This window comes from Trifolium pratense, linkage group LG2 (assembly GCF_020283565.1).
Source record: "Trifolium pratense cultivar HEN17-A07 linkage group LG2, ARS_RC_1.1, whole genome shotgun sequence".
NCBI classification, from domain to species: Eukaryota; Viridiplantae; Streptophyta; class Magnoliopsida; order Fabales; family Fabaceae; genus Trifolium; species Trifolium pratense.
The window spans coordinates 12,945,440-12,958,299 of NC_060060.1; the positions used below are offsets into that span (position 1 = coordinate 12,945,440).

Genomic DNA, 12,860 nt, shown 5'->3' on the forward strand with positions numbered 1-12,860 from the left:
CAATTATATCCCGTTGTCTCTCAAATTAACATATGGATATGTGCCTCAAATTAAAAAAAAATAAAGTGAAACATTTTCTCACACCATGTCGGTGAACAGCTGAATATACCGTGTTTTTTATTATAAGAGTCGGCATCTCAACTTAATTAACGTTCTCCATTTTAAGATATCTCGTTGATTAAATTAAATTCATCATACAAAATGGCAAATTAAATAGAAGTTTTCCATATCACCAAAAAAAAATAGAAGTTTTCCATTGTTGTGTCACATTACAATATTTCAAATTACCTGTCCCGCGGCATTTTTTGAGTGAAAATAATGTTTAAATGAAAATATTAGTATGTTCGAAATAAACACATAAATACTCTTTCCGTCACACAATAAGTGATAGAGGCAAGATATTTTCCGTGCAGTTTTAACCGGAGGTTGTTCGATCTTCATTTCAACCATCCATTATCATGGCAAAAAAATCACATGAGATGATCTCCTTTCTAACTAATTTATTTATAAGAATTTCCTACCTTAAACTAAATTATTTTTTCAACGCGAGTATTGATCGTTTCTTTCAATTGTGCACTCGAATTAATACTTTATCATGTCATAAGTAGAAAATTGTTTATTTTGTCCAAATTGGCATTTTATTGTGTTTTAGACTTTTTAGAAAGTAATAAATGTTCTTTAATTTCTACCAAAAAAATAAATAAATTTCTCAACTAGCTAATTGGTTTTTTTTTCTTTTCTTTTTTCAGATTCTAAAGGACTAGACCAAATTTAAATAAAATACTTGGTAATACCCCAAAAAAAACCATATTTTAACTTTTTAAACTAAATTTGACCTTTGTTTTTTTAAAAAATTGTCCTATTTAAGCAAACTCTAACTTGAATAAGATACAATATTGTTTTGGACCAGTCTTTTAGGCTGAACCAAGTTCAATGTCATATCCGCCTAATGCCTAATTTATTAGCCGATATATACAACCCTGCACTAGCTTTTAAAGTATGCATCATTCTAACATCTACTTCCGACTATAAGTAAGTTTGATAAGAAAAAATAATTAGAGATGTTGTAGTAGAACCGTATGGAATCTAAGTATAACAGTTGTAAATGAAACATTCAATAAGATTACAAAAAATGGGATAAGCTAAAGATAAAGCCAAGTACATTCCGAGTCAGCACATGTTATACAATCGCCCATTGGATAAGTTTTTCCCAAAAAACACAAACGCAACATAACCACGGCTTTTTTCTACCCTGGGTCCCACACGTTCCCCTTTCCCCTCATATAAAACCAACCCCTAACCCCAATTTCATTTCTCATTCCCAATTCTCATAACATAACGACTTTCTCACAAATCTCAACGGAAAACACAAACAAACATGATTTCTTCCGTATCTCTTCCTTCCGTTTCTCTCTACACCACCGCTAACAACTTCTCCGGCACCACCGTAACTCCACCACCGTGCCGCATCAGATCTAAGCCTTTTGTAATCTCCGCTAGCGCTACAGCCACCGCTGAACCTCGTTCATGGACTGAACAACAACAGAGACCTTCTTATCTTAACATGAACACAAACTCGATTTGTTCTCCTTCATCGCTTTACGATATCTTAGGTATATCGGCTGCTGCATCGGTTCAAGAGATTAAATCGGCGTACCGAAAACTTGCCAGAGTTTGTCATCCTGATGTGGCGGCGATTGATCGGAAAAATTCTTCAGCCGACGATTTTATGAAGATTCATTCTGCTTATTCTACTCTCTCTGATCCTGAAAAACGTGCTAATTATGATCGGAGTCTTTTCCGTCGTCAACAACGGCCGTTGTCGACGATGATGTCTTCCGGTTACTCTAGCCGGAAATGGGAAACGGACCAGTGTTGGTAGTGAGTTGACTCGGACTCGTTCGAGTTAACTTATAAGCAGTAATTATATAACAGATGAGGAAGGTGCAGTTTATTGAAGCGCCATGACTGATCAAAGTGTAATTTATAACTAATTGCTAATTAAGGATAGTAACTAAGTAGTAATTAGTTTTTTTCGCTGAAACTATACTAGTACTCCATTAGTTAGTTTTCAGAGTTTGTATATTGATATTTGAAAATATGTATTCTGCGGAGTTTTTCCACTATAATACAGTACAAAATTACTGACCAATTTTTTCTCGAAGTATATATACTTTACTCTTAATCTGTGATTACATAAAAACAAAAGAAGAGGAAAATAAGATTACATGACTGTTTATAACATGTGAGGTTTCTATTAAAGAAAATGGTAATTTTTGACAGCTAGAACAGCAGTAATATAAGTTAAAGAGATTAATTAGATAAGTTTACTAGTTAATTAGGGTGATTAATTGAGATGTGATGTTGATTAGTTTGCACTTTGCAGGGTGAACTTTAGATTAAAGTAAAGTGCAAATAAAGTTAAATTCAGACAAGAACATGTCACTCACTTCCATATTTTTGATGATTTTGTGTTTCTAATTTTGTACTATCAGTATCCTCTAGTTATTTTCTCCCAATATTTATTTTGTTGATATGGCAAAGAAATTATTAAAATTAATGATGAATTTATTAGTATGAATAAATAAGCAAGATTTTGAATTGAAGAGGTTTCAGATTCGGATTGGAGCATCATTATTCACCATAAATTTTTATTATTATGAATAAAAATATTCTTTTTAAGTCCTAAAATATTTTCTGTGCTAGATTGATGCTGCATAATTCACTTTGATTTTTTCTTTTGGTGGTATAATTCATTTTAAATTTTTATTACAAAATAAATATAATAAATAAATATAAAAAATAGTAAATAAAAAAGTAACGGATTATTCATATAAAAAAAAAAAAAAAAGAGTAACGGATTAGTGCTTCTCTGCCAAGAGAAAGTTGGAAATTTGAGTACACACCATCTGGCGTGTTTATGGGTCACCATAGGGAACTTCTAGAAGCTTGCAAGTTTACTGCTGGAAGATATATGTTGGTGCTTGGTTGTCAAAGTCAAACTAATTGAATGTTTCCATTTTTTCATTTTTAAATTTTCTATTTAAATTTATTTTCTTCAAATCTAGTGAATAATGTTAAATTTCATCGTTTCAGTAAGTATAATTCAGTTGATAAAATATTAAGTACCTGTTTAGAATAACTTATGTATGAGCTTATATAAAATAGTTTATACAAATAAATTAATGTTTAGGTATTATTATGTGTCAAGGGAGTCTATGGAAAAAAAAATCTTATAAAAATACAGGTTTTCTTAATAGGAACCAATAAATTAACATAAAATTTTATTTACTTACTTAAGCTATTTTACATAAGCTAAAAAATAAGTTATTCCAAACGGGTCATAAATCATATATACTAAATTACTATACTAAAAAATATATTAAATCATATATACAAAATATAAAATATGTTGGTGACCGTTAATTTTTTATTTTTTCATAATTATATTTTTTTTATCAAATAGCCTAGTGACTAGAAAATCCATTTAAAGGTAAATAAGTGAAGTGTTTCGGGTTTGAACTCAGACTCTTGCACATATAGTGCGATATCCCTACCAACTGAGTTAAGCTCACGAAACTAATTATAATTTTATTTAGTATAAAAAGTTATTTTATTTTATTCATATTTGAATATATTTTTCTTCTTTTCCAATATTTTCGGTTCCAACTTCTAACGTACATGAAAAGGACGTCCTATAAAATGTATCTTAACGTGTTTGGATTGGATTGTTATTGTGAATTGTTAGCCATATAATATAAATAAGTACTAATCAAGCTTGAATGAAAATAAACAAAGATTAAAAGTTCGTCTTTTTTTTTTTTAAAAAAAAAAAGAAAGATTAAAAAGTGATTCAGGAAAAAATACAGTAGTGGGCTAAGATAAAATGACCTTAATAGTTTGTGGGTGGCTAAAATCACTTGATGTCAGAATCGATTTTCGAATCAGATTAGGCGGTTCAATAGGTCTAATACTGATGGTGAAAACAAAAAAATGTTAGAAGAAATAAAACTTTAAAGCAAAAACTTTAATGCATTAGACATATATGGTCGCATCTTTTATATATCCAACAATTCCTACATTTCTAGTCGATGTGAGATTAACTATTCAAACATGAGCGAAGATTGTTGGAACTCACGTGTGAGTGATTCGTCTCACACAACTAGAAATGAAGAAAGTGTTAAATATAAGAGATATAATCCAAAAACTTATTGGCTTAAGACTTTAGATGAAATATGACGTTTTCCTCTCATGTGATCTTAGAGCATTATTGACTCATTGTTGCTCTCGATCAACACTCCTTCCGACTCTGCTTATAAAAAAAAACTCCTTCCGACTCTCTAACAACTTTATTGTCAAAATTATTTACACGATTGATGGGACTTTATAACCAACTCACATGTCTTTTGTTTCATTTTATCGACTTTTTGTTAGGTTTTTTTTTTAATTTCTCAACAATTTTGTTATTGTTGTACTCCTTCTGATTCTTTTTAATGAAAAAAAATATTACATTTTAAATTTATTAAATAACTTTTGTATACGTTCTTTTATCTTTTAGGATCTTCTCTATTTTAAACTTAGGTATCATGGAACATAAATTTGTATTCATTAAGTAAAGTTGTAAACAAATTTGAGAATTCCAAAGACAATCACACTTAATCACTTGGCTTGCACCATAAGTCAGTATAACAAGGCCAGAAAAACAAATAATCTTTAATTTGGCTACTCAATTTTTTTCTTCAAATTATTTGACATGTAGGATAAAATAGAATCTATGTGGGTGGTCAGGAAACACTGATTAAGATTTTCTTCTAGTAGATTCTACTTTCTAGTATAACAAGGCCAAAAAAAAAAGGAAATTGTCTTTAATTTGGCTACTCAAAAGAATTTTCAAATTATAGATTTTGAATTCAAATTATTTGCCATGCAGGAGAAAATATAAGCTATGTGAGTGGTAAGGAAACACTGATTAAGACTCTTTTTTATGTGGCCACATTTTTCATAGCTATGCACTATTTTAGTTCTAGTAAGATTTTATAGAATGTATTTGGAATAAAACAAACCATATATAACAATGAATTGAGAGCACATTGTATTTTTTATTCTATTTTATTTTGAATAAGAAGAGCACATTGTATTACTTCTAGTGGAGATGACTTTTCAGCAGCCATGGAAAATTACTACTTCTATTTTTGTATTTATTTTTTTTGCTTCTAGAAGAAATATCTTGCATACTCATCAATATGATGTGTATTTGTGGGCCTAGTGGGCCTCAAGGACAAATAAGAAAGACCTGTTTGTTTTTATGTAATTTTTGTAGTTGACTTGACACCATCTTCCAGAATCTAATTGATAAATATTCAAGATTTCAAGTAGATACAATTAGAGATGAGAGAGAGCATAACCTTCTAGATATTTGGATTCTACTAATAGACAAAAAAAAACTTGGAGAACACGTAATATCCTCAATTGCGAATCAATGATAAATACACACTTATAAATTGGAGTATATTATATGATAACTTTTTGATGAAAAGTATATAGACTGATAAAATTATAAGTTGTTTATATTTTGATACATAAATTTTGAAATATAAGTAATTTATTAGTTTTATATGTTAACTACAATAAAAGAATAAAAGAAGAAAGATAAATTAATAATAGTTAATGGTGTACTCAATCACGTCTCACTATTAGCATCACTTTAGCTCATTTAAAATATAATAAAATGAAATTGTAAACACTAATATTGAATCAGTTTATAATTTTTTATTTTTTTACGACTGGATCGGTCTATAAATTGTAAGGGTCTTAATTGGTCATTTTACGTAGGTAGTCGAAGTTTGATTTTTTACTCTTGCAAATAAAAAATATTCGATTAAGAGCACCTTCTGTGCTTCACATGTTCTTCAACGGAGATTAGTCATCACTAACAGTATTAAAAAGTTTGTACTTATATCATGGTAACAACGAATATATTGTAAATGAAAGCAAGAAAACATTTTTTTTTACCAAATTTATCAAGTAATATATCGTGTTCACGGTTAACATACACGCAAAGTAGAATATAATGACTTGAAAGTGATGCACATAATATTAATTAGACGATATAATTAAAGAATTAATTGAAAGCGACATTCAGAAATGATATATGAATGCAACTTTTAGAAATAAACCGGACAAATAGACACCTTTTTTATTTTAAAATAATAAATGTTTTTTATAAATTTGTGTGTACACTCATTCTCTCTTGTATTTATACGATGTCAAATACATGTTAGTCAAATTTATATTCAAATAACATGTCTGTTCATTTTATGATAATCTTTTTGTGGGCAAATGTAACACTAATTGTGAGATGGATCAAAAACCTTTTTTTTTATAAATTATGTATTATTCCAAGCAACTATGAAAACTACTAGTCACTTAAGATAAAATTTAAAGAGCTGATCATCTCTTTCAACATATGCTTTTCATACTCATAAGGAGAAGATCTAACTCTAAATAATTCATGTTGAGATTTTTAATGGTATACTAAACAAATGTGATATTTTTATTGTCATCTCAAAATTTTATGTTCGGATGGTTGTGGGAAAGGGATCTATATCTCATTTATTTTTCTATTTTTATTTTTTTGGATGTTTGTTCTATTGTGTTTTCTTGAATGATGTTTGTTTGCATAATTCTCTTGTGGGAAAGGTAGATTATGTTATTATTATTATTATTATTATTATTATTTATTTATTTATTTATTTATTTTTTGTGTGTGTTCTTTTTGTACTCTTTTCCCGCCTTAGGCATATATATTGTGCTTGAGGCAGTTTCTATCTAGCTTAATTTTTTTTGGTTGATACTGGAAATGGAATTGTAGTATACGATAAAAAGGTTTACTGAAACATGATTTAAGAATTTGTGTTGAATTTTTTTTTTACTCTTTCAAAAATTTGAGTGCACAATTTTCTGGGTAACATTTGATTAGAGACTTAGAGTAATCTTTAATGGTATACTCCCACAGTCTTCCAATGATTGAAAGTGTCGTTCATTTTATGATAATTTTTTTGTGTACAAATGTAATACTAATTGTGCGAGAGGAATGAAGTATTTTTTTAGTAATTTAAATATCTCTGCATACAATTGTAGAGATTAATTATTTAAAGTATTAATATCACTTAACATGTATTTTTCTTACTCGTCGGTCATGAATTGGACTATTGACCAAATAGTTCATGTTGATATTATTACTAAAAAATATAATTAAAACTTTGTTGATATTTGTAAGAGAAATTTTCAAATAAGATAAACAAAAAAGTTTATTGAAACAATCAAAAGAATAAAAAATAGAATTTGTGTTCAACTTTTTAAATATTGAATACACAAATTTTCATACAATGTTTATATATTTGATTTATTAACTTTTTTTTTGTTATTATCCAAGAGTGTTATTTTTTTTTTGTCCCAATTTCGACTTTCGAAAAGAATATCATAACTTTAGGACCTAAAAGAAATCAACATTTATTTATGAAGTAAAAATATGTAAATTAGGATCAAAATTACAATGATGTATGAAACTCGGAAATTAAAAACCCAAGTTTTGAAATCTATAAATAGGGGGACTAGAATCCCATTTCAGCATGACCCTTTAGATAAAATAAGATTTTTTCTTTTCGCACCTCCTTGAAGTTCTCGTTCGCTCGTGAAAATTACAAAATTACCTAGGGGCAAAAAACCTGGAAAAACAGTTCTCATTCTATGATGCAAACCTTATAAAATCTAATATTTTTGTATCTCCCACCTTTCCTTCACCCTTATTTTATAAAGTTCGCATTCTAGAATTTTTTTTCCAGATTTTTCACCCCCTGAGATCACAACCTAGGATGCGAACTGTTTATTTTCCGAGTTTTTGCTATTTACACACTTACATTCTACGTTACGAGTGGATAGGGTTGGAAGGGCGAAAGACGCGTGTGAGACTCGGGAAGCGCAAAAAGAAGGAACCATATATAAAATAACGGATTGATAACACTCCTTTTTATTTTTTATAATCATCTGCCCAAATTTCAATGGGTTAGGATAAGGCTACTTTGGTTGTCCATTGAGCTGCTTGGTTGCCTTGTCTTCTTATTAGAAAAATTCTAACCCCCACCCTAGAGCTGTCAAAACGGGCGGCCCGGCCAATTTCGGGCCGGTTCGGTCGGGCTTCGGGCTTCGTCGGGCCGGGCTAAAAAGCCCGGATAAAAAATGGGCTACTAAAATTAGTGCCCGAGCTCGGCCCGGTACGGGTAGTCGGGCTTTCGGGCGGCCCGGTTTATTTTTTATTTTTTTTTTAAAACTTTTAGTGTTCAAACTCAACTATATAAATAACATTAATAATTCTGGCGCGTCCTATTTTTTACTCATCCGCTATAAATATTATATAATTCGCGCGCACCATATTTTTACTCATCCCCTATCTACGAGTTTCTCGCGCGCCCTATTTTTACTCATCCACTACCTACGAGTTTCTCGCGCCCTATTTTTACGCATTCGCTACTTACGAGTTTCTCGCGCATCATATTTTTACTCATCCGCTACCTAGGACTTTCTCGCGCGCCCTATTTTTACTCATCCGCTACTACGAGTTTCTTGCGCGCCCTATTTTTATTCATCCACTATGTACGAGTTTCTCGCGCGCCCTATTTTTACTCATCCACTAGCTACGAGTTTCTCGCGCCCTATTTTTACGCATCCGCTACTTACGAGTTTCTCGCGCGTCATATTTTTACTCATCCGCTACCTGCGACTTTCTCGCGCGCCCTATTTTTACTCATCCGCTACGTACGAGTTTCTCGCGCGCCCTATTTTTATTCATCCCCTACCTACGAGTTTCTTGGGTGCCCTATTTTTACTCCTGCTACTTAAGTAGCGGACGATATTTTATAATTTATATTACAAACTAATTTCAAATCATCCGAAACAAATTATTTATATTTATATTTATATTTTATTTTATTTTTAATTTTAATTTTTTCGGGCTTGCGGGCCGCCCGCGGCCCATTCGGGCTAGCCCATATTTTAATCGGGCTTTGTCTGACCGGGCTAAAAAGCCCGAAAATAATCCGGGCTAGGATTTTCAAGGCCCGAGCCCGGGAAAAAATCGGGCTTGGCGGGCCGGCCCATTCGGGCTAGCCCATTTTGACAGCTCTACCCCACCCCCACCCCCACCCCACACTCTTTTATCCTCCTCGGAATTTTTTTTTTGTCCTTGCGAAAAATGTTCGGAGCATATTTTCTGAAATTTTTATAGTTTAAATATTATTTTAACGGTATTTTTTTTTTAGAAAAATATTCTGAAATTTTTTCGCAAGAGCAAAGTCATTTTGAAGGGGAATAAAAGAGTGTTGGGGGTAGATAATTCTTTCTTCTATTAATATAATAATATGAGGCCGTTTTTAAATTGGGCTTCTAGTCTGAAGCAATCTCTCAGGCCGTGTTTAATTTTATCTTGGCAATTTTCGTTGTTGGCAAAATTCTTTGTATAGTTGCTAATATCGACTGAAAATATCAAAATAAGAAGAATAAATTTATGTATCAACTAATACTTTTGTCTTTTGTATTTCTACTATTTTTTCTCAAATAGACTTATTTGGTATAGTTAAATCTACACTAACTTATTACTAAAATTAATTAAATTTTTAAAAATTGACTACCCAAAGCCATACTTGTACCCTTCACCATTATCTGGATCGATTCTCTCTGTTTTATTTTTAAAAATTTTAGAAGACTTTTTTTTTTGTCTAGTAGCCTAATAGCTATAAATTTCACCTTAAAGGTGAATAAGTGGAGTGTTCGGGGTTCGAACTCCGGCTCATGCATAATATATGCGATGTCCGAATCAACTGAGTTAAGCTCACTGAGACGTTTTGGAAGGTTTTATTTAGATAGATTGACACAAAAATTAGATAGTGAGTTCGACAATATTAATTTTTTAATTTTTTTTAAAAAAAATCTTTATATTTATCTTTCTCAAAATAGAGCTTCCATTACTTTTTGAGAAATAGAAAAACAAATGTTTTTTTTTTTTTTTGAAGAAGCTCGAAAAACAAATGTTAACTGCAAATGTATAGACTTTTTTTTGGTCTAAAATGACTAACACTTTATTTTTTGTTTGAAATGACTAAAACTTTTCTTCTTCTTTGGAATTCCAAATGGTTCTATTGATAATGGGCCAGTAAGGCAATGGCCCTAATAAGAAGAAGTCCAATACAAACTTTTATAACGTGGGCTAGCATTGTATATCATCCAACTCCATTTTCTCTGATAAAAAATCTCACTCATTTAATTTTTTTAATAATCTCTTATTGAGTTTAATTGTTGTGCACTGTCGGTGTAAAGATTCTTTACACATACATCTAATTATGTGTTGCCACATCATTTAATGAATGTGACACATCATGTGTTTTTAAATACCATACATGATGTGTCATTATATTATTGGATGCATGTGTAAAATAACTTTACACTGACGGTGCATATAAATTAAATTCATCTCGTATTACTTCTCTAATATAATAACAAATGATTCAGTAATCAATATTTCCAATCAATAAAACCATAACAAAGAAATTTTAAATAAATTAAATGAATGAAATTTTTATTAAATCATAATAAAGGATATTTTAAAAGAAAAAGAATTAGGTTATATTTTTTATGACTAAGAAACATACCAATATTATTTTTTGTTGTAAATTAGATATTGTATGCAAACAACTGCATAAATTGATTTCTAAATTCAGAGGAGACTATAATGAATGACAAAGCTCTCCCTAAAAGCAACATAGGAATTAGTAGGAGGTAAAGAAAAAAATTCTAATAATATATATATATCGATATCAATGTTTTTAACTTGAAATGGAACATGTGATAATGGTTTAGTCTATTCAATCGGTTCAAACACAATTGATTGAATAAGTTGCTTAAGTCTAATTTTTTTGGAGTACGAAATTTAGTGTGAGAGGATGGTGCTTCAGTCTAAGATATGAAAGATCTTAGGACTCTTAAATTACATAATTATATTTACATATCTCCAAAAGTGGTTAAGTCTAAATTTTAAAACATTACTATATGTATGTATATAATTCTCTTCATTATTCTTTCAAACTATATCTCTCTTCATCATTATCATCTCTCATATTCTCTTGAAGAGGAGCCAATTTGATCAAACATGTAGAAAGAAAAAAAAAATACCCTTTCTTTTCATTCATTTTCATTTTCTTCTCATATGTTAGCCAATAATTATTGACAATACAAAAAAAAGAAAAATCATATTGTCCTCGTCTATTTATTTCTTTTCATTTTTTTAATGCAACCAAACTAACAAGCAATATGATTGATTGATTGTACCACACTAACTCTTTCTAAGTGAAAGGTAAGAAAAGGGGAAAATAACATTTTGTCTTTAACAAAAATTTCCAGGAATGCGACATTTTCTTCTTATGTGATTGATTGTTACAGCTTCCTAGTTGTTCAGTTGGTGAAAACAAACAAAAACCAACGGTACAAATTATCGTTTCTAACTTGTCATATTACATAATACATTTATTTTAATCCAATATTATGAGTGAAAATTAAAGGTGAAATAAAAAGGATATATGTATATATAAGGGAAAATGAAAATTTTGATAAACAACAAATTTTGATAACTACGTTAACATATATATGGTGCCAAATCAAAAGTGAAAATGAAAATATATATGCTTCAACATATGGATGGTAGGTACTCTAGCGTAAGTAAGTTGGTGCCAAATTTTGATAACCATGTTCACAAGATTTAGACACAAAGTTTAAGTCCACACATATAAAGGAAAATGTAGAAAAAGAAAAAAATGGTAGAAATGGAAAAAAAAATTCAATGATGTATATTTTTAAAATAATTAAATGATGTATATAGTTTTATGTGCATTCAAATAATTTTATAATTTTTATTTGGAGTTGATACCAAAGTATTCTCTTAACTATATAGTGAACATATAGACATAGTATTATATAGGTTTAAGTATATATTTGGTCCCTCACATTTATTTTAGGTTTTAATTTGGTCTCTTATATTTAAAAAATATCAATTTGCTCTCTTATGTTTATTTTAGGTTTCAAGTTAGTCATTTCCATTAGTTTTATCTCTAACACCGTTTGAACAATACACGTGTCAGTGTGTCTAAGTGTCACGTGTCTGTCCACACATGTGATAAAATTGACGGAAAAGACTAACTTGAAACCTAAAATAAACATAAGGTACCAAATTAATTAATACTTTTTAAACGTAAATGACCAAATTGAAACCTAAAATAAACGTAAGGGACCAAATGTGTAGTTAAACCTATTATATATTAGGTCATGTCAAATAGTGCTCGCATACTAAAAATAGAAATAAATGACAAAATTAATGATGGAAATATAACTTTTTACATATTTTAAGACATTGAATGCATAAATTATAAGATAAAGTTTTCATGTTAACAACCTTAACCATTGCACCGGGGGCACTGTTTATCATTTTCCTTATATATTTAGGAGGTAGTTCATGTTGAATTTTAAGTGTGAGTGATTAAGTTTCATATCGATTATGAATTAGAAGAATGTTGTATATATAAGAGATGAGACTCATATATCTAATTTCTTAAAATTTTGAGTGGAGATGTGACGCTCTTATGAACTCTCCAACAATTTCGACAATACAAAAAGTCTTTTCCTTAACTGCCTTGGTCTATTATTTCTCTTGACGCTCTCACAAACTCTTCAACAGTTTCAACAATACAAAAAGACACTAAGAAACTTTTGTGTGATTACAAGATTTGAGCACATTTAGAAAAATAAGAAAAAGATAA

The 12,860-nt window shown here is 29.9% G+C and overlaps 1 protein-coding gene across 1 annotated transcript; it reads left to right on the top strand.

Moving 5' to 3' along the window:
* Positions 1 to 1,303: 1,303 nt before the first annotated feature.
* On the top strand, positions 1,304 to 2,152 carry LOC123907734 (chaperone protein dnaJ 11, chloroplastic-like). The gene has a single exon (XM_045958102.1). It carries the CDS (start codon positions 1,379 to 1,381, stop codon positions 1,880 to 1,882), a length of 504 nt encoding a protein of 167 aa, XP_045814058.1. The 5' UTR covers positions 1,304 to 1,378; the 3' UTR covers positions 1,883 to 2,152.
* Positions 2,153 to 12,860: the final 10,708 nt, after the last annotated feature.

Coding starts and splice junctions, on each gene's coding strand:
- LOC123907734 (XM_045958102.1), top strand. CDS start 1,379: ATGATTTCTTCCGTATCTCTTCCTTCCGTTTCTCTCTACACCACCGCT.